The sequence below is a fragment of the Emydura macquarii genome, unplaced genomic scaffold (assembly GCF_026122565.2).
Source record: "Emydura macquarii macquarii isolate MOO-44397 ecotype Brisbane River unplaced genomic scaffold, CSIRO-AGI_Emac_v2 contig_2432, whole genome shotgun sequence".
Lineage (NCBI taxonomy): Eukaryota > Metazoa > Chordata > Testudines > Chelidae > Emydura > Emydura macquarii.
In genome coordinates this window covers 2,190,431-2,213,465 of record NW_027132569.1, presented here as the reverse complement: position 1 = coordinate 2,213,465, position 23,035 = coordinate 2,190,431, and the positions used below count along the sequence as shown (strand labels likewise).

The 23,035-nt window shown below is 43.8% G+C and overlaps 1 protein-coding gene and 1 long non-coding RNA gene across 3 annotated transcripts in view; one reads left to right on the top strand and one right to left on the bottom strand.

Moving 5' to 3' along the window:
- Positions 1-5,833: 5,833 nt before the first annotated feature.
- The window catches only part of NPSR1 (neuropeptide S receptor 1), a 90,320-nt gene continuing 73,118 nt past the window's right edge, over positions 5,834-23,035 (bottom strand). For both annotated transcript variants that reach the window (XM_067562501.1, XM_067562502.1), the window contains 4 exons: positions 16,149-16,225; positions 12,971-13,060; positions 6,472-6,652; positions 5,834-6,312 (listed from right to left, as the gene is read on the bottom strand). In XM_067562501.1, coding sequence (XP_067418602.1) covers positions 6,222-6,312; positions 6,472-6,652; positions 12,971-13,060; positions 16,149-16,225 — 439 coding nt within the window. In that variant the 3' untranslated portion in view covers positions 5,834-6,221. The remainder of the gene's footprint in view (positions 6,313-6,471; positions 6,653-12,970; positions 13,061-16,148; positions 16,226-23,035) is intronic.
- On the top strand, positions 14,425-18,687 carry LOC137162599 (uncharacterized). Its single transcript, XR_010922421.1, has 2 exons — positions 14,425-14,815; positions 17,551-18,687. It is a non-coding gene; the product is annotated as an uncharacterized lncRNA (long non-coding RNA).

Below are 23,035 nucleotides of genomic sequence, written 5' to 3'. Positions count from 1 at the left end.
CTCCACCGGCTTTAAAGCCTGCACCATACGCGCAAAGGCTTTCCCCGTGCGTGACCCTCACAACTGCTGCCTCCGATGCCTCTGAGAGCAGCATAGAAAGGAGAAGTGTCGGATCTGTAAGGCCTTCAAGCCCCGGACCCAGAATGAGCGGGTCACCAGGCTGGAGGTGATACTGATGGAGTCTGTGCTCTGCCCGGACTCCAAACCATCCCGATCTCCGGCAGCACCGAGTGTCTCCTCGGTGCGGAGCGCTCTGCCGGCACTGGTACTGAAGCCTTCAGTACCGAAGAAAAAGAAGCGGCCCGAGGCCGCCCACATGGACTCCCCCCTGCGACCGGTACAGCAGGGGGTGACTCAGGAGATGCCCCAGACACATGCCGTAGAGAGTACTCCGGCACCGGCATCTCCTCGCAGGGAGCCTCCCCCGACTCCTGGGGGTGGGGGAGCACCCCCGCAGGAGCCATTGATACCGGAGGCATTCGCGGTGGTACACACCCTCATGGGCATGCCCATGTCTCCGTCCCCCCTTCAGCCGAGGGCGCTGGGACAGGTGTCCCGGGGAAAACCCGCACTGGGTACCCTGGTGGGTGGCAGAGACAGGAGTCGAGGTTTCCCCCCCAGACAGTCAAGGAGGGTCAAGAGTGTGGGCTCCCCTTCTAGCTCCGACTCTGAGTCGTCAAGCTCCTCGACACCGTGGCACGAGGGCGGTCGAGAGGTACACGCATGAGGCGACGCCACTCCAGTTCCGCCTTGCGCAGGGGCTGCAGCTCCAGCTCTTGTACCCCGCTACAGAGCCCTGCTCGGCACCGATCCCCAACCCCGGTGCGCAGCCGAGATCCCCGGCATGCAGTCTGGCGCGGGTCACGGTGCCCATCGGTGCAACACACCATTGTCAGGCACTGGCTGCTTTGGCACCGGCTGCTCCGGCACCGACTCCTTCTGCGCCGCCTGCTGCGGCACAACCTGCTCCAGCACCGACTGCATCAGCACCAACTGCCTCGGCACCGTGGAGTTGATCACGTTCACGGTCGGCACCACGGCGACATCGGCGGCACCGCTCTCAGTCCCGAGGTGGGAAGCGTCCTCCAGCAGCTCATCCCCCCGACGGCACCGTAGGCGTTGGCACCAGTGGTCGTCCTCGTCGTCATCATCTCGCGGCCATTCACCACCCAGGAGCCGCAAACATAGATACAGCGGCTCTGGGTCCCAGGGCTGCCATCTAGAGGCGACCCAGCAGGCACCGTTGCCTGCTCCGGCGTGGGCCCAAGACTCCTGGCAGTGGCCGTACTGGGGGCCGTGGTGTACCCAGGTGGGCCAGGGTACCACATCTGTCCACTCCTCGGTGGCCCAGCCAGTGCCCTCACCTCCGAGTCAGCCAGACCAGGGCCGCCCCTCTGACGAGGGTTTGGACCCCGAGGAGGGTCCCTCCACGGGGCCCCTCTCGCAGTTCTCCTCCTCGTCCCCAGACAATGCAGCTGCCAGGGACCACAGTGCTCCTTTCTACGATTTCCGGGCTCATCAGGACCTTCTTAAAAGGGTGGCGAGCAACCTCAATTTGGAGCTCAGAGAGATGTCTGTGGAGGAGGACCCCCTCTTCGGGGTATCTGGGTCGGCAGGGCCATCAAGAGTCGCCCTGCCGGTGCATGAGAGGGTCATAAAATTAGCCAAGGCCCTCTAGCAGACCCCATCCTCTTGGGGACCCCCATCACTTCCAAGGGCGCTGAGCGCAAATACTATGTCCCCATGTAGGGGTTTGACTTTTTATATACCCACCCTGCCCCAGGGACATTGGTGGTGGATGCCGCTAACCAGCGGGATCGGCAGGGCGGCCAGGGCAACACCCCTAAAGATAAGGACAGCAAGAAATTAGATTTCTTTGGCTGCAAGGTCTATTCTACTGCAGCCCTGCAGCTGAGGATCGCAAACCACCAGGCGCTCCTCGGGAGGTATAACCTCAACTTGTGGTCCTCGCTGCAGAGGTTTCCTCCGGTGTTGCCCCCAGACCAGGCTGCGGACTTTGCCACTGTTACCCAGGAGGGCGCTGCAGTGGCAGCAGCGGCCTTACAGACTGCCAGCGATGCGGCGGACTCCGCCAGCAGGGCCATGGCTTCGGCCATCGTCATGCACCACTGCTCCTGGCTGCAGTCATCAGGGCTGTCCCAAGAGGTCCAGCAAGCCATTCAAGACCTACCATTTGATGGCGTTGGCCTCTTCTCGGACAAGATGGATGAAAAGCTCCAAGCCCTGAAGGACTCCCAGGCTACACTGAGGTCCTTAGGGCTCTATAGCCCGCAGGCCTCGAGACGCCAGTCTCTGCCTCAGGCCAAGAGGCAGCCTCAGCCTCCCCCCAGGCTGCCCTCCAGACCCGCCCAGCCCAGGAGGGGTCGAGACTGGTACAGGGCACCCAATCGCCGCGACCGCCCAGGCTCCTCAGCGGGGCCCAAGCAAGGCCCAGGCAAGGGCCATAGTAATAATAAATGTCAGTTTTGACGGTGCACAAGAGGGTGGCACTCCTCTTTTCCCCCTGGATCTCTCTCAGTCCTTTGCCCACAGGCTTTGGCCGTACTATGCCGAGTGGGAAACTATCACTACAGACCGCTGGGTCCTTGGGGTAGTCCTCAGGGGCTATGCCCTGCAATTTATGGCCTACTCCTGGACTCTCCCCATACCCCGTCCCTCTTCAGGGACCCCTCTCATGAGCAACTCCTCTTCCAGGAGGTCAACTCCCTCCTCCTGCTTGGAGCTGTGGAAGAGGTTCCACGACAGGAAAGGGAAAGGGGATTTTATTCACGGTACTTCCTAATTCCCAAGGCCAAGGGGGGGCCTGAGGCTGATATTAGACCTCTGCCGTCTGAACAAGTTTATTCACTATAACCAGGATATCTTCCTCCCCGTGTTCTTTCCTAAATCACATGGTTTGGAGGAGGAGCGGAGATGGCATCGCTGGACGTCAGATGAGCTTTGGCCTTCTACATCGAGCGGACCAGGCCGTTCCAGAAGTCATCACAACTGTTCATGGCAGTGGTGGACCGGATGAAGGGCTCACCCGTCTCCACCCAGCGCATCTCCACCTGGATCACCGCCTGCATCAGGACCTGCTACGAGTGGGCGAAGGTGCCGCCCTCAGGAGCTGTAACAACGCATTCAACCAGAGCCCAGGCCTCATCAGAGGCCTTCCTGGAACGAGTGCCCCTGCAGGACATCTGCAGAGCAGCAACCTGGTTGTCGGTCCACACCTTCACGTCCCACTACGCCATTGTACAGCAGGCGAGAGAGGACGCGGGCTTTGGGAGGGCCATGCTGTTGAGAGCAGCTCGCTGGTAACTCCTACCCACCACCAAGCTATGGCTATTTAATCACCTATATTGGAATGGATACGAGCAATCACTCGAAGTAGAAAACAGGGTTACTTACCAGTAACTGCTGTTCTTCGAGATGTGTTGCTCATATCCATTCCACACCCCGTCCCCGCTGTTGGAGTCAGCAGAAAGAAGGGATTGAGGGTCCGCAGGGTCGGTGGCCCCCTATGTACCGCGGTATGAGCACGGTACTCCGGGGGCGCCTGAGCCGATCATACGGGGCTTGCTAAGGGGAAAAAAGTTCCGGAAATCTGTGCATGGGGCGTGCACACACCTATATTGGAATGGATATGAGCAACACATCTCGAAGAACAACAGTTACTGGTAAGTAACCCTGTTACCGGGTTCAAAAACAAAGTAGATAAATTCATGGAGAATAGGGCCATCAGTAGCTATTAGCCAAATTGGTCAGGGACACAACCCCATGCTCTGGGTGTCCCTAAACCTTTGATTGCCAGAAGCTAGGACTGGATAACAGGGAATGATAATTGCCCTGTTTTGTTCATTCCCACTGAAGCAACAGGCACTGGCCCCTGTGAGAGACAATGGGCTAGATCCTCAAGGGGTCACAATGTGGTTATGTGGAGGTCACTAGCTATGACTCCTGCCAAGTCTGGCCTGTGAGCCTTCCTGCTCCTTCCTAGCAGACTGGGCAGAGGAACATGGGGGGCGGGGGGGGGTGTGAGTGAAGAAGCAGTGTTCAAGAGGGGAGCGAGTTGCAATACCAGCTGCTCCATGCATGCAGGTCAGTTCCTGCAGGGGTTAGGGGTAAAGAAGGAGCGAGATGCCCGCAAGGGCCAGGGGGCCGCACTCAGAGGCTTGCTGTGTGAAAGGGGTCACCAATACAAAACGTTTGAGAACCCTGGGCTAGATTGAGCATTGGTCTGATCCAGTATAGTCTTTCTTATGTTCTTACGTTACAGCGGTGTCTAAAGGCTCTATATAGGTCAGATCCCCGGTGTGTTACATACGATGCTAACAACTAAAACAATCTCTGTCCCAATGATCTTACACTCTAGATCTCACTAATTCATCCCAAGAGGGCCTCCCCGTCTTTGACCCCTCTCCCCTTCAGTCTACATTTGAAGATTTCACTTCTTTTGCACTCCAGAGTGTACAGTACATTTTAGAATGCATACAATGGTTTTAATTTATTCATGAACTAGGACAAGCAGAGAGATGCTTGATCCCATGTTAGGAACGTCACAGACACAGCAGAGCAAGAACAGGCCTACTGTGGGGGATCTCAGGTTGGAAGAGGAGAGAGTTGGGGGTTTATCTGAGGATCATGAGGTGGAAAGAAACAAGGTGGTATTCAGAGGTAAAAGGCTGGTAATCACCCTCATGCTTGGAGGCAGTGGGCAAAAGAGGAGGAATTAATTTAAATTGGAACCAATCTAAACCTAAATAAATATTTGGATTGTGCTGTTTGGGCAGGATGAAGATTTGAGCAAGCTATAACTTTTTCATCCATCCCTAGCCTTACTTAAAAGAGGAATCTTTAAAAGACAGATGGATTATACAGTGCTTAATATTGGAAAGATTTATATGTGGATAACAAGACTGTAAAATCAAATAGCTGAGAGATCAGTGGAGTGCGGCAGAAGCCTACTGGTACGTTCACTTTAAAGAGTGTGTGTTGGAACAGCAACAATAGAAAAGCAGGCACAGACAGCAGCATAAACAGTAGTGCATACAGTAAAACTGTGAATGAAAGCCTCTGTGAAATCTAGCACTACAGTATACAAATGAGAGAGAGTCAACCTCAACATGATATTACTGTGCTTTACCCGGTGAAAAGTCAGGGACCAAAATGACTCAAGGTATGCAACAGATTGACAGCAATGGGATCCTATTCCAAATTGCCCCTAGTTTGCAAAATGTAGGTATTAGTGCTAATTTTGCCTCAGATACCGTAGATAAGTAAAGTTAGCTGTTTATATGCAGTATTGTATAAACTTCCCTATATTTACTATAGAGACTACCCAGAACACAGCAAAGACTGAGGTAAAATTCTTGAGTTATTAAAGGCATTTGATCATCGTCAAGGGTGAACACTTGTACTCAATATGATCTCATAGGGTCTAATTCGGCAAACAGCAATATGGATATGATCAGTCCTGTTCTTCACTGGGACTACTCACAGAAGTGTTTGTGAGATCTGTCCATAAATTGCAATACAGAGGCTTCCATACTTTTTAAAAAATTTAAACCAACTGCACGGTTGTAGTTTTTACGAAGATTGCATTAGCGCTTACTTAAACATGTGGGGCAAGAGCCACAGCTGCTGTAAATAATTGGCATTCCAAAGAGTCGACGGCACTACATCAGTTTATATCACCTGATGATTTTGGCCCATTATATACCGTTTCCCCCCCTGCCTTTTTATGTACTTCACAAGTCATGGCATATTTTAAAAAAAACAAAACAAAAACCATTCTCACCAATAAATTAAATTGAAGGTGGTATGGTATGAGTTGTGTCGATGCCAACACTTTATTTCAAAGGTATTAAATAAGGCCCCAGTCTGTAATTAGCTTTAAATGTTCTTTGCCAGTTACATGAGCCTGTACAGCTTCAACAACATAATCTTTAAAAATAGATAGATTTTTTCTATCAGGATTTTCTATTTACATTCAGGTATGCCACTTGGATACATATTACAGCTTCTCTGGAAATAGAGGCCCAAATTCAGTCTTGGCATATGAGCATGCAACTCTCCTTTATCCCAGGGCAGAATTGGGCACATAGGGTGTACAGCGAAAAAATTTGCAATGCCATTCTAAAATGCATATGCTGAAGAGCAAGGATGAGATGTCAGCATTGCCCAGGCAGTACTAGTGGGGTCTCGATATATGCACACTAGATGTATTCGGGCTTGGACAGAACTTGCATTTCCTGCCCATCAGTTCCGTCTCTGAAAGTTCCCCCTAAATTTCTTGCTCTTCTTGTCCTAAAGAAAATAAAAGGTAAAAATTAAAATATTTTAAAACTTAGAATTATCTCCACACAATTGGTAAAGTTTAAAAATGTGTATTTATGTTCCTCCTCCCTTTTATTTCAGTTTTTTTAAGGGGAGAGGGATGGGTGATCTGAACTAAGGAAGTAGTACCCAAAAGGACGGCAGAGGCTGTTGCTGAAGACACAATAGATGAGGGGATTAACGGCACTGTTTAAAGATGGTAGATTCTGAATAATCACAGATGCATAGAAGCGTTCTTTGGTCTCAGGGAGTACACTGAAGTTGTCCAGGATATCAAAGAGAAAGTAAGGGCTCCAGCAGAGTACAAATGCTGCAAAAGAGAGAGGGAGATTTAAAAAACCTAAGGATGGAGTGAGTATTTAAGGAGATTACCATAAAACAGATTGGCCATATATATGTTTGCTCATGCAGGAGTCTCTCTCCCTATTAAAAAGTCTTAGTTATTTGATCTTCATATCTTTGCTCCTTTATTTTTGTTGTACTAACCATAAAATATTATGATTCTTCCAGTAAGTGTATTCATAAAGTGCTCTCCCTAGACACATCTAGGCATTAGGCGAGAACTATACAACTAAAATATAATCATAAGGATAAATAGGTAGCCAATCAAAACATCATCAAAAAGAATGAATGACTGTGCCAATGGTCCCCTGTGCTAACAGCCAGTCTAAACTCAGTCTGCAAAATTACCTCCATGTTAACATCATGATATTAACAGGATACACGTAGGAGAAAAGACATCAAGATGCTCTTCTGCTCTCTCACTCAAAACCATAGCAGACTCACTGGGATGCTGCATATTGGCTTGGGGTGCTACAGAATGAGTGCATAAAAGGACTGGACTCTGCACCAGTTCTGCATAGGCCACCCTTGAAGGGATGATGAGGGAAGGCTCGAATAATGGAACTTGCATGATCCATGGCCCTCTATTCCAGTCCAGAGTTGTCACAGCAGATATTAACAGGCTACAAAATTACCTCTTGTCTTGCTCACAGGACGGGGAATGGACTTTGTTCTACCCAGTCCCCAGGTAATCCCACCTCCCCCCCCACAAAGCACACTGAGTCAAGATTTATGTGGAGCCATTGGAATGGGAAATTCACCCATACAGAATATCACTCACTGGCTGGGGCATATCACTCATTGTCATTTTTATGTGGGTGTTCAGAAAAGAGATCACTAATGAGTACTTCAAAACAAGGTAACATTATTTCAGGCCAGGTCCACCCTATAAACTGACATCAGCATAACTACATCACTATGGCGTGTGAAAAATCCACACCCCTGAGAGATGCAGTTACACTGACCTAACTCCCTAGTGTAGACAGCGCTATGTCAATGGGGGTGTTTCTCCCGTCCACATTGCTTCCCCCCCTTGTGGAGGTGGATGAACTACGTCAATGGGAGAGCTTCTCCCATTGGTAAAGGTAGCATCCTCACCGAAGTGCTGCCACTGTAGTGTTTTAAATGTAGACCTGTCCTCAAGCACATAGTCTGAGCCTACATTTTGCCAATTTAGAATTTTTTGTTTTTCTCAACGGACACTTGTCTGAGCACGTTAGAGCTATGCAAGGAAGATACAAACTGCTTTCCTTTTCTCTGAAATACCAAACTGATTGTCTATATAGAAGAAGGCCAGGATTACTAATATATGGTGGAGGCACTGGTCACAACGGCATAATTAAGATTGAGATTGGATTTTGCACTATATATATAGGCTGCGATTTTCAATATAGCCTATGGACATTAACCCTCCCCGCTGACATCCACTGAAGTGCAAAGGGATTCATGTACCTAACTCGCTGAGTCTCCTTTGAAAATGCCAGTCATACATTTTTAATCAGCATAAACATCAACATTCACTAAGGTCAGCAAATGTTGTGGACAGCTTTGTAGTGGCAGTAGACTCTAACAAAGGCATTCTTTTATTGCCACACAGGTGAGTTTAAAAAAAAAAAAGCTGTGATTCCAGTCTTGTGAAAAGCACGCCTTAGACAAATGTTTTGGTAACTGCAAACACTAGCACTAAACAATGAAATGGGCAACTAAGGAGTAGTTATTTCCACAAAATAAGTCAGTATAAATGCTGTGCTTGAAGGGAAAAGGTATGTGCATCTCTGAGCATGCAGCTACAGTGGGGTATTTTCATGGCTGGAGGCATGGGTGTCATAAGTAAATGGTTACAATTATCTTCCTCTGTGGCACTGCCAGCTAATCGCAAGCCCCGTGTGATGCAGCCTTTATTTATCTCCATGCGGTGTCAGCATCATCATTCCACCAATATATCTTTAACAAATTTCTGCGGGCATAAGATTTCGTGCGCTGCAACCCACTTCATCAGATGCATGAAATGGTAATCACAGATAGGGGGTATATATATATATACGTCCAAGGGTAAGAAACAACAATGGGGAGGGTAGGTGTTAGCAACGTCCATTCAGTTAGAGTAGATGAGGCCTAGTCACAACCGTTGATTAGAAGGTGAGATGTGTGAACAGTGACAATTACTTCTTGTAATGAGAGAACCATTCCAAGTCCCTATTCAGACCCAGTCTGATTGCGTCAAGTTTGCATATGAGTTCCAGCTCTGAGTTTCCCGCTGAAGTCTGTTTTTGAAGTTTTTTTGTAGAAGTATGGCAATTTTCAAGTCAGCTACAGAGTGTCCTGGGAAATTGAAGTTCTCTCCTACTGGTTTATGGATGTTACCATTTTTATGTCTGATTTGTGTCTATTTATTCTTTTGCATAGTGACAGTCCAGTTTGACCAATGTACATGGCAAAGGGGCATTGCTGGCACATATTACATTAGTAGATGTGCAGGTGAATGAGCTCCTTATGGTGTGGCTGATGTGGTTAGGACCTGTGATGGTGTCACTAGAGTTGATGTGCGGCCAGAGTTGGCAACAGGGTTTGTCCTGTAGTAGGTAAATTCTGGGTACCCATCTGGCTCTGTCAATTTGTTTCTTCACCTCCCCAGGTGGGTATTGTAGTTTTAAGAATGTTTAATGGAGATCCTGTAGGTATTTGTCTCTGTCTGAGGGATCGGAGCAAATCCGGTTGTATCTTAGGGCTTGGCTGTAGACAATGGATCATGTAATGTGTCCAAGATGGAAGCTGGAGGCATGAAGGTATGTATTGCGGTCAGTTGATTTTCAGTATAGGGTGATATTAATGTGATAATCCTTTATTTGTATTGTAGTGTTCAGGAAGTGGATTTCTTGTGTGGACTGGTTCAGGCTGAGGTTGATGGTGGGGTGGAAATTATTGAAATCCCAGTGGAATTCTTCGAGGGACCCTTTCCCATAGATCCAGATGATGAAAATATCATCAATGTAGCGTAGGTAAAGAAGAGGTGCTTGGGGACAAGTTTCGAAGAAGCGGTGTTCTAGGTCAGCCATAAAAATGTTGGCATACTGTGGGGCCATGCGGGTGCCCATAGCTGTGCCACTGACTTGAAAGTATAGATTGTCTCCAAATCTGAAGTAGTTGTGGGTCAGGACAAAGTCACAAAGTTCAACTACCAGGTGTGCCATATCATCATCAGGGAAAATGTTCCTGATGGCTTGTAGTCCATCTTTGTGTGGAATGTTGGTGTAGAGAACTTCTACATCCATAGTGGCTAGGATGGTGTTTTCTGGGAGATCACCAATGAATTGTGGTTTTCTCAGGAAGTCAGTGGTATCACGAAGATAGCTAGGAGTGCTGGTGGCATAGGGCCTGAGGAGAGAGTCCACACCTTTTAATCAATGGTTGTGAATAGGCTTAATCTATTCTAACTGAATGGACTTTGATAACACTTACCCTCCTCGTTGTTGTTTCTTACCCTTGGATGTATATATATACCTCCTATCTGTGATTTCCATTTCATGCATCTGATGAAGTGGGTTGCAGTCCATGAAAGCTTATACCCGCAGAAATTTGTTAGTCTTTAAGGTGCTACAAGACCTTTGTTGTTTTTGCTGTATACAGACTAACACGGCTACCTCTCTGCAATATATTTTTGTTTCCCTGGGAAATGAATGCAGAATGACACCTGCACCAAGTCTTCCGCTATGCAGTAAGGTAGGGAAAGCTCACAGTTCCCATTTGAGTAATCAGCATGTTCAGATGAATCAGATTGCTAAACTTTTCTCTCCTCACCCGCTGTTTCCCAAATGTCTGCACTTCTTAGTCACAGCAGATATAACAATGGAAAATGAAGTCGATGTACAATTGTTTTCACAATGTCTTTTATGCATGAATTGTGTAAGCCTCACATATTGATCAGGAACACTGTGGGGTGTAAATATCTCCAAACAAGATCTCAAACCAGACATTGTCACCATTTAATCTTCCAGTGTGTTTGTTAATTTAAATGGTAATACATAAATCCAACATTCGCTCATGAAGAACAAAAAACTTCAGTACAAGCACAGACTGTGGAAGGCTCCGAATGCACGTGCCATCAGCAGAGCTCCATTGTGTGGGAAGTGGATAGGTATGGAGGTGATTGCACACTACAGAGCAGCGCTCTGAGATAACCATGGCCACTGGCTTATGCAGAGGGAAATGGGGGCAGATCAGACAGATAAGAAGAGTTGCATCCAATAGAACCACAACCATACACATCCATCAACTACTGCCTGGTATGTTTGGGGTTATTAAACATCCACAGATTTCTTTTTAAATGAGGGATGGAAAGGAGAGACAAGGTGGGAGAGGCAATATCTTTTACTGAACCAGTTTCTGTTGGTGAGAGAGACAAGCTTTCGAGCTTACACGGAACTTTTCTTCAGGTCTGGGAAACTTATCACAGTGTCACAGCTCAATAACAGATTGTTTAGCATAAGTAGTTAACACATATTTCAAGGGACCATTCGAGGTGAAGTAGACCGTTAACACCCCTCCAGTCATAGGGAGGAAAGGAAAGTGGAGGGGTTGTTACTGGGTTACAGATTGTTGTAATAAGCCATAAATCCAGTGTCTCTATTCAGTCCCTGATTTTTAGTGTCTCGCAAAGTTATGAATTTAAGATTTCCAGGCTCGTCTTTTAAAGTGTTGCGCAGGTTTCCTTTGAGGATGAGGACTGATAGGTCAGAGATGATACTTTCATAAAGTGGAAAATCTCATTCTAGAAAGGACTTGAACTTAGAGAGATCAAAACTCAGTGTGTTTCCACTACATCACCTTCTGGTAAAGTCATCCTCCAGGTTCTACCCCTAAAGTACTAGGTAAAATCCTTCCTTTGTGAATGAGTCCATGTGGAACTTTCATTTTAACATCTAGCTCTGTGTGTTTGTGTAGGTTTGTGCAAGACTCAGCTCTCATTTAACTCCAGCAAGAGACTAGAGTGCCTCTTTCTCCTTCTCAATTCTATGCCATCAGGGGTGATTTCTTTGCCAGCCCCCTTTTATACCTCTCTCCTAATCTATATGTGAATGAATTAAGGGTCAGATTCTGCTGATTTTCCTTGTACTGAGTAATATCTCACTCTGCAAACTGTCTCATTAAATATGAATGGAATATACATAGTGGGTGTGTTCATATGTGTACATAACATATCTACTAGTTGGGCTTCTATAAAAATACATGTATTTAAACAATATAACTACAAAAGTTACATAACTCTGAGGATAGGCTAAGAGGCTACCCAAGGATGTGATATAAGTGGGATAGAGAAGGCAGTTACCATAAAAATGATTATTTGGCTCTCTCTGGGTAGCACTCAGAAATGGTAAATACTGAGGTGTTTTGTAATACTTAGCTCTCATATGAACCCTTTTTGGAAATTCAAATTAAGTTCAGGTCAGTAGAGTCCAAGAATTGTTACGATTTGATGGCTGTTGGATGGTCTAATCTGGGATGAAATGGTGCTCTTATTTCAGCCCACATTGAAGAAGTGTGCATGTCATAAAATATATTAAAAAAAAAAACCCAACAAACTTACATCCACATTCACTACAGACACTAACTAGCATTCTGGAGTAATTCCAGCCTGAAAGGTGGTTTTCTGGAAAAGCTGTAAGCAACTGAAAAGGAGGTTTAGCAATTAAATGCCATCTTTATCTGTTGCTACTGTGGCACCATAATTAGTCTGACCTGACCAGGATCTGGAATTATTCCGCCGAATGTTATAGACATAACTAGCCCAACTAAACAGTGACAACTGGAGTTGCTGCTCATCCTCTTGAAGCCAGGATGCTTTGGGACTCAGCTACAACTCACGTAACCTGTTTTGCTCCATTGAAGTCAATGGTGCTACGTCTGTTTATTTCAGATAAGGATCTGTCCCTTGTCTTCAAAGGGTGAAGATTTAGACATGTAGAGTGCAAACTACTTTGGGCTAGGGACCTGTATTTTATTTGTCTATAAAGCACAATGAAGACACATGCCATCATGGAAGTAGTAACACATATACACAGGAAAAATGAAATTCCAAGTTAAAGTCATTAACAATTAAACATTCTTTCTGAATATCTTTACTGTTTGCTGATGAACCATTTATATCATCTATACAAAAGGAGTAGCTCTACCATAAATACACTTTAACCAAAATTCTGGATTACAGCCAGTCAAATCCCTGTTTTATCTATGACTGCTCTTTTCATTTTCGTTACATATAGCTACCAGCTGTGTGGTTTTCACTTACCAAGAATTATTACAATGCTGTACTTGATAGCTTTAACTTTAGCCTTTGATATGAGCCCTCGATGAGTATAGCTGGCACAGAATTTGCCATCTGGGGAAATAAGAGGGGGAAAGGTCAAATGCAGTACTCCCATTAAACTAGCAGGAAATGTAGGGATAAAAGGAGTTGTAGGATCTGGCAATATATTAGGGCCAACCTTCCACTACTTTAAATCAATGTCCATCAAGTGCACACTAAAGCTGGTTGGGAATCTTCTGAAAAACATTTTTAATCTTCAAAAATGGTGATGCGTCGAAACCAGAACTTCATAGAAAAGGGTCAGATGTGTTTTCCCATTTGAATTTTTTTTTGGAAAAACATTTCAAAATTATCAATCCCATTTTGACATTTTTTGAAAGGGCAAATTTTGTCTTCTGATTCAAAATGAATTTTAATTTTGAAATTTTAATTAATTTATACTAAAAAAGAGTAAAAAAATGAAAAAGGTCAAAAACATAATATTTCAAAATGATCAAAATGAAACATTTCAGCCAATCTGAATTTTTTTTTTTTTGGATAATTAGTTTTGTTCTATACATTCATAATTTTTTCTTGTTGAGATTCTGCTTTTTTGCCCTGCTTTAGGGTCAGGAATAACATCAGAAATCTCAAAAAAACTCTCGCAGAATGGGAATACTGTTTCCTGCCCAACTCTACTCAGCACATTCTGATAATCAGGCCCATTTATGGCATTTCAGCATCCACCAAAATCACTAATCACTTTAAAAATCTTGGCCTAGGTAACCACTTACCCAGCAACAACAATGCTACTTCTGTGAATGGTGTTAGAAATCATCAAAAAAAAGACCTTGAAAAACAAAATTATTATTCATTTTAAATGCATTTTATTAAAAAGGATTTTAAAAAGCTATGTTCTCAATTACTTTAAATAATCTTTTTCTCTTTTTGATCCCTTAGGTAATCAATCATACATTTTCTCCTCTTCATGTTTACTTAATAATAATTTAAAAAGGACTTCTGCTTGAACAGCTTTTCAGAAACGAACTGTGTCTTGAATTTAGAAGCCATGGACCTGACTCTCTTCTCAGTTACATTGGTGTAATTCAGGTGCAACTCTGTTGAAAACACTAGTGTAACTGAGAGGAAAATCAGGTGCTATAATTGAATAATGACACCAAAATAATTATTATAATATACATGGTTTTACTGTGAGTATCAATTTTCTTTTGATCATGCAGGTCTTGAACCCTTGCTGAAGTCTCCTCACCCCAGTGCTGTAGCCTAGCCTCTTGCCAGTGTCTACTGAAACTTCTTTAGCTAAGGAGCTAGTAGGACTATAACCTCAGCCAAGGCTCCACCCACAGGAGCCCTGATTGGAGGATCACTTGCCTCCACTGATTGGTCCAACCGCACTATTTAAGTCAAAAGGAGGCACAGGAAGCTTGTTTGAACAACAAGCTGATTTCCTATTGTGGCTGTCTCCTGCACCCAACCTGATTCTTGCTTCATCCTTGCCTTTGCTCCTGTTCCTACTGTGCTTCTGCTTCCTGCTTGATCCTTGCCTCTTCTCCAGTTCCTGCCGTTATGCCTTCCTCCAATTGCCAGTGACCAGACCGGACTGTTGACCCTGACTCTGACTCTGGCTTGACCCTTGTTTCTGGCATTTAGTATCTCACCTCAACTTTGACCCTCAGCTTTGATTCCTGGTTCTGAATCTGGCTTGACCGTGGCTCTGTTAATTGGCAGTTGGCTCTGGTGCAGATTCTTGGCTATGTTCCCCTACCTGGATTCCTGCTCTGACTAGTAAGCCAGACCACCTATATCCTGGACCAAAACAACTATCAGGTAAGATTAATTACATTCAATATAGTAAATACACTTTGGGATCATATTTATCAACTGATCTTTTGCCTTGTGTAGCCTCATCTTAGAAGTGAAACTTTAATGATCTCTTTGGTAATGGCACACACTTTTTAATGTCTTCTACACTTTAGTTTGTGGAGACTACATAATGGAGGTAACTGGTAAAAAGGATCAAAATGGCTTTGTAGCCAGTGAAAGTTCCCATCTGGAAGCTGAACTAGCTCATATTTAATGTTAATGGAGGTTAAGCACTTGCCCAAAAAGGACAATATACCCCTTAGATGAGAAGATGGATTTCTCTTTCCAGGCTAACTGAGCCCCATTGCATTATGAAGTTGGGGTGGCTGGAAATCTAAACCAGCCTTGTTCAAACTTGCTGAGGGAAGGTGAAACTTTAATATTATGAGGCAAAATTGCAAACTTACTGATCAGTGTTGATTATGTGGAAGCATCATGTCATGATTCTAGCCCAAAATGATCACTGCCCATGAATAAATGGGCAAACTTGTGTACATTTATGTAAACAAGCTTGCGTACGTGGGTTGAGAGTAAATCTTCAGAAACAGCAAAGATTAACTAGGCCTATATGTACTAGGAACCTCAATTCAGGTGCTGTCAGTGACTACACATTTTTGCTTTTATTAAATTATAGGTCTCCTTCTATTTCAATAACGTGGTTCCACTTAATCTTCAGGGTTAATCGATTATTTCACAGCACATACTGTTGTGGGTAGGGGAATGAGTAGATGGTGATAACTAGTGAGTGGGAAACATCCAGTGGATGGTAGTTTGGGTTCAAATGAGATAGCTACACAAAAACTCAGTCACTCTTCCAAATCACATCAGAACAGTCCAAGCCTCTTTGGCCTATAGAATTGGGATGGAAACCCGAGGAGCACAGGTCTTTGTTACTTTTGCACTTGTGTATTTCTGATGCTGACTGGAATCCAGAAGTGCAAGATGTGTAAAAAATATAGCCAAAGTATTATCTAAGCACCTTAAAAAAAGTGTTCCTTCTAGACATGGAAGCTTTAGAAGGAATAGGGGATCCCACGTTTTTTCTCAATCAGTTAATCCATCCCCAGTGAAAATAGGCTCTATGTACAATTTCCTCTTTCCTTGGACACAGATAGGATAGGAATGAACTGTGAACAAATGGCCATTACCAGAAAATAATTCTCAATAATAATTAGACATTGGACTCATACCAAGACTCTCTAGGTTCAGATGCTCCAAACTTTAAAGGGATCAAAAGAGTTTGAAAATCCAGAACAGAATTTTATGGCTTTGGCCCATCTCTGAAGTGTAGACTTACCAGAACAGTTGGAAACAATCATGGTGTGAGCATTACTCTTCATCCATATGGTTCGAATCACAATGAAGTAAATGACACTATAGTTGGGGGGAAAAAGAGGGAAATAAAACCATCTTTGAGACTGAGGTGCAGTGAACTTAACTAAGGCCTTGGTCCTGCAGTAAGCTCTGTATGTGCAGGCGTCTGGTGGTTTCAAGCTCATTGCAGATCAGAATTTGATAATACTTAACTCTTCTTATCAGTCAATCTGAAAGTGCTTTACAAAAGAGGCCAGTATCAAGAAATCAGTATCAGAAACCAAGTCACAGTGAGTAGAAGTGAAGAAGTCACAGAGCATACCAGTGCTGGAACTAGGGATAAGTCCCACATCTCTTGAGTTCCAGGCCAGGGTTTTGTTTAGGGATGAACTCAGTCTGAAAATGTTACTTTGCCTATGAATTAACTGACAACAAACCAAGATAATTTAAGAGATCGATTTTGAAGTCTGGTCCCCTGTTTTCATAATGGCAATTCATAGTAATTAATGACACCAAAGAACAGTCACTGGGCCAGGAAAGGAGTTTGAGTGACTCTATAGCCTGGTGGCTAGAACACCCACTTGGGACTGGAATCTGGGTCTCCTTCATCCTCTGTTCCATTGATGATTTATAAAATTTGGAATGTCTTCAACAGGGAAGACTGAGCAGGCTCTGCCCCCAAAATATCCCATATGTCAGTGATTAGGTCACTTTCCTACAATGGAGGAAGAACAAAGCTCTAAACCCTGCTGCATCTCAGGCAGGGGGGGCATTGAATCATAGTCTTCCAGCTGAGTACTCATCACTCGGCTAGAGGGTTATGAGGGTGGCTGTTGCCAAGACAATTCATGGATGGTTTAGGGGCAACCAGAAGTGAATTCTTTCGGAATAAACTATTTGTCCAGCTCTGTATATAAAGTGAGATGCTGGGCTGCACCTCTAAGTGAGAATAGAATTCCCAGGGAGGAATGAGAGGTCACTATGATGGCTTTCGGCTGCCTTTGTACTTTCTCAATCCTGGGTATAACTTAAACAGCACTGGAGACACATCTAGGTATCAGCTGCTGCTTCAAGCTACCCTATGGGCTCCAGTGCTGCCCAGAATCTCTGAAGTGCACCCTTACATGCCCCTCCCACCCTCACCCCCACACACAAAGGTTGCCACAAGTCCTCAGGAGACCACCTTAGGGCAAACTTTCACAGTAGGTGCTCTGGAGGAATCCTCCTCCAGTTCTATGGCTCCTTTACATTGCTCTAGTTCTTACCCATTAAGGAGATGGAGGGGGTATGTGAAGCTCTCAGTTTTTTATCTTTGCTACAAACCAAATAATTCAGGTGTTAAAATATAAGATGACACCCCCTCCCCTCCTTTCTGCTTCTTTTAGCTGAAGAAATGGGACCTGTAACTTCACCTTCTTGGGCTGAGTCCTGACTCGGAAAGCCCCAAGAGAAGAAAAGCAGATACGTGGGAGAAAAGATTTTGAATTAGGAAGCCTTATTGTTTCCATTCCAGGCCTGATCCTACACCTTTTAGACCACAACCAAGCAGCTCCAGAAGCAGTTGCAGCAGCAGCCCCTGACCTCAACCATCACTCTGTTTCTCAAAACTCAGACAACTCTCAGCATACAGTACTGGAGCTGGGAACTCCACAGTGAACTAGGCTGAAACTTGAGACCGTTTTTAGTAGCTTTATACAGTTCAAGAAGTCTTTCACTCCTATCTTTCTATCATATGGCTTTAATAATAATAATAATTAATAATAAAAAATCTTTTATAAGTCCTCTTAGTTTTAACTGATTCTTAGAGCGCTACCTGAAAGTAATGCAAGAGGCTTTTCTATAAATCTCATTTTGACATACATTTGCAGTGGCTGTACTTGCATCCCTTTTGGGTTTGCTTTTTGTAGAAACTTGAGTCATCTGGTTTATAGGCACAATATTTGTGAAAATTGAATTTCAGTATCTGAACCAGAAGCACTTGCATGTTCGGCCAGTAAGGGTTTCATGTACATCAGCTAACAGCCTGCTCTCTGGTCCTTTCATTCAAACATCTGGGCTTACTCCCGGTTGACCTTCGAATTTTCCTTTTATCTTCAGACTTTTCAGTGACCAGATCTGCTTTGGCATGGGTGAGATTTTTCTCATGTCTTTTTGCAGCCTTTGAAAAATCTATTTCTGTCACTGACCTTTCTCCTTTCATTACTCTAAGGCAAATAATTCATTCATGTTGTTTTCTAACAAAGCCTACCTCTTTTGACCAGAAATTATCACGCCAACTCATACAGATTCTATTAATATTTACTTGCCCTTTTTCTTTATGGGCCAGAATAATATCTACTTCATGTGCAATTTATTCTCTACCCTGTGATTGTGGTGTTATCTTTAACATTTCATTTTCTTATATACTGTTTCTCATTCTTACTTTTTAATGCTTGACCTTTCTTACATACTCACATAGGCCTTGATCCATTCTTGGTGTATTCATTGCAATCAGATGATACATAAACAGCACTTAATTGAAATGGTTTGGTTTTATTGGTTTTTTCCTTCTGGGCTCTGTTTTATCGCATTTCAGGCAAAGCTTTGTCTCGTACCAAATGGTGATAAAAGCCAAATCCTGAAGTTCTTGCTTTTTGCTTCTCCCCAGTCCACATTAGAACACAACATAACTTGTTTAAGGACAGCCTAAGATCTTGAAGATTTGACATAATCCATAAAATAAACAATATACATTTAAATACCACTTGGCATGATGAAAGGTCCCATAGCGTTTCAGAAACAATATACATACAAGACCATTTAAATACAGCCACCTCTGGTATAAAGGGTGGTTGCCAGCCAGTGCACATTAGTGGGACACAAAAAATGATATTAAGAGTAATTTGTCCTGGTGATCTTGTCATGGCATTTTTTTTCAGCTTGCCTACAGACATTAATAAACATAGGATCAAATCCTGCCTGTACTGGTAAATAGCTGTGCTGCAGGTATAGTGGGGGTTATGTATGGCATAAAGAACACCCTTCCATCCATGGCAGAGCACCACATTATACTGTAGAGTGACTGGCACTTTCTGTCAGCATGAACAAGGTGCATGTCTGCTCTGTTGCTGTGGAACCCTTGCCGATGAGGACATTGTACATAGTCTATAGTTTGACAGCTAGCCTTGCTCATTTTACAGAAAACGATGCCCTGTAGGTCAGAGTACATCCCCAAAGCATTACATGGGAGCAGCTTCTGGAGCATTCTTGTGTGCACATATTCCAAAACATACTTTGCTTCACCTGAATCAATTATTTTGGCTCTGGGTTTGGAGAAGGGTATTCTGAATTAGGTACTTGGTCTAAACATCAGAATACCTAGATCTTGGAATCTAAAGACTCTTCTATAATCTGGTTTAGGTTCTGTGTCCCTCTGCACTGCATTTAATTCAGGGGATGTTATTTGGTCACAGCTGATGTCCATCATGGGAGAGAAGTATGAAGAACTCTGTTTATATTAGCCACATCTTTAGTGTGCGCTAATCATGACATTTTTAATGCAGAAAAGAAACGTTAGGCTTTAAGATTTCAGTCCAAAGACTTCAATAAATTGCCTGGTACTCCATCTACACAAGATGAAGGAAAGAATCAAACCTGCAGGATGCCTGCACTATGTAGTTGCATCTAAGTATACCCAATCTGATGTTTACAATGTCCAATTATTGCACTAATTTATATTCAGTGTACTTTTATTTAGTTGCACTCCCTAATGCACCTCTGGATCTCCCCCTTACCCCCCCCCCCCCATGTATCTCAGTGATGTTGAAATAAATAAAAGAACATGGCAAAATCAGGGAGAAGGGTAAAGAACTAAGAGTAATGGCTCCATACAATGTTACTGAATGAATCCTACGAGGCCTTCACATGTAGTTCATAATGTGCATACTTTTTATCAGTAATAGTAAAAAATCAGACTGTTCATTCCTGGGGGTTAATTCAAATGGTCATACCATGAGTGATTTTCTTTTTGATGCTTCTGGTGTTTTCCTTTCTAGACACACAAAGTAAGCTGTATTTGGGGTTATTGGCTGCCTTGATTGGTAGAGCTTAGATGCACTATAATGCTAACCTGGGGTTCCCAGGAAAAGAGACGCATCACTATGTGAATGCTTTCTGATGATGCTTTGTGAAGCACAGCAGCACCCTGATCTCAGTTAGACTCTAGATGCTTTTGTCATATGAATTAAAATAAGTACAGTTAACTCTTCAGTTCCACTGGTGCGGTGCTCAACTGCAATGTCACGGAGTTCTAAACAACTCTGAACCTTTGTACTTCTTTTAAAGTCCCAGGTGTTATCATCTGAAGTATATATTTAAACTGAAAAAAACCTGCAGGCTCCTGCTTGGGTGTTCAAAGCCATGGCAAAATGAGCATGCATTTAGGGCACACTCCTCACTTAAGACAGAAGAGCCAATAGAAAAGACAGTTCCAAAGAATGGGAAACAATTCCCAGTTGAGAGAGAGTGACAAAGGAAAGACAGATGGGGAACAGTGTACAAAAGTACAGCTTTTTTTATGCAAACTTGTGAGATGCCTGGAACTGTGCACACATTTGACTTAACCATCTCTGTATCAGTATTTATACCATGACCATGAGCACTACCAGTACATTGGCACATAGCAACCTTGTAGTCTCAACAGAACTCACTTAGCAACAGACAAGTTTTTTCTCTAGAAGTCTCTTGAGATATAATCTGACATGCCCCTTTCATAACAATCAGGGTGGTGACAAGAACTATGGGGGAAATCCTGGCCTCCTTGAACAATGGGAGTTCTTCCATAGATTTCACTGGGACCAGGATTTTGCCCTGCCTACAGAACTGAGCATAATGGATCCCTAATCCTGAATGGGGCTGAGGGTCTATAAATCCCAAACTGCCTGAGAAAGAGTTTGCTAGAGCTTTTGAACTCTAGTCCTAACTTGTGATAGCTGGAGGATGTGGCACCCTCAGGAAGGAGTTAAAAGAAAGCAATTCAATGTAGTTGGGTGAAGGAGACATAAGAGAGGTGGTTTGGAGTTCTTCCTGTGTGGGAAGAATGTGATGGCAGGCAGCCAGAGAGAGAACCAAGATGAGCTTAATTAACAGTTCTCAAACTTTTTGCTAGGACCCCCTTTAAAAATATTTCAAGCTGTGACTACCCTTCTTCCCCAAAAGAGACAACCTTCCTTCTGTGCCGCGGTGCCTTCAGAACTGGGGACCCAGCCTCAGAAGGGCTTGGGCTGATAGCCAAAGCCCCTGACAGTTTGTGCCCCCCCTCCCAGTAATAACCTCATGACCCCCTAAGTGGTCCTGATTCCCAGTTTGAGAACCCCTGAGCTAAAAGCTTAAACTGGGACAGATAGAAATTGCTTATTTTCTATTTTTGTCTGGTTTTTTGTTTTGTTGAGAAGGAAGTTCTCCAAGCTGCTACTCAGGAAAGAGGGAGACTAAAGAGGACCCCAGAAAAGGTGGAAAACTTTGCTGATTACCAGTGTTTGGTTTTTGTCAGATTTTAGGTGTTTAGGACATTGCTATCCCAGAAGGGATGGAATTGTGGTGTAACCTGGCTGGAGAGCCAAATCATCCCTGTACCAGACTACTCCCCCTCCAAGGTGAGGTGAGACAAACTTGCTGAAATGCTGTGTTCCCCCATGATAGGCTGCTCTCGGATGGTGAGACCATGATAGGATCTCTGGATTCTACTATAATTTGATTAGTAATAGTCACTTAAAACGTGTTTTAACCTTACTTCTAAATGAAATAATAGAAAGGGAGTGGAGACCCACGGGGAAAAGTGTGCAAGTCTGGAGTGAAATAGAATCTAGACAATTTTTTGGATGAATCAACCTGGACAATGAAGATCCCAGGCTGCGAAGACTGCATACTTACTTGGTTTGGAAATAGTGACTTCTAGGTACTGATAGGATAACCAAAAATAACCCATGGTATGCCACTGGTGAATTAGTCACTATCAACAATTTATGGGGAAAAATACCACTGTAGTAAATTGGGGCATAATCCAACAAACATTAACCTATTCTCATTGGATAATGGCTGGTATTGAGCATTTATAGGATTGGGCCCATAGTCTGTCACTTCTAATTTGCCAATCACTTTTCTTTAAGATGTAAAATGTATATCTTTAGCAGCAGACCAGTATTAATGATCATCAGAATCTGACAGGAAAATATTAGTGAAAATTCGATCTATCTAATTGTTAAAAGTACAAAACTGTTGTATTTTGCATTTGATAAAAATACTCTGGTAGTAGCACATCTAGGCTCAATGTTTAGTAGTGATGTGAGCCTCTATGTTGATAAACAGACTTAAATTCTTTTTCTGTAGAATTGCTTACATTTATCATCTAATTTTGTCTTGTTCCTTTTCTCTGCTTCGTGTAATACCAGGCGGTTACATTGCTGTGTTATGCCTCCTAATTGCCAACAATGACTCAATGTTTGTAAATCAGTTGAATGTTACATGGACAAATAACTGTAGGCATATATAACAGTAAGTGATCTGACAGGCTTAGGTTACAAGTAATGTCAAACAAACGCTCTAGGTTTTTAGATGGACTCAGAAGTAAAAACTACTCTATCAAAATCAGTCAACTGGCTTTGATATTTTTATTCCTGTTCTGAGCACTCACTGGCAGCGATCTGTCTGGGCAGTGGGGGGCTGAGCAGGGATGGGGCGGAGCAGGGCCTGAGGCAGAGGCAGAAGAGGAGCTTCTTGTGGCCTCTTATATCCGCCGCCCATGATCCTGGGATGAGTTATGGTTTTGAAGCAAAAAAACAGTGGGAACACGGTAGTTTAGGTTAAATCTTCCTTTGAGTGTTCAGGTTTGTT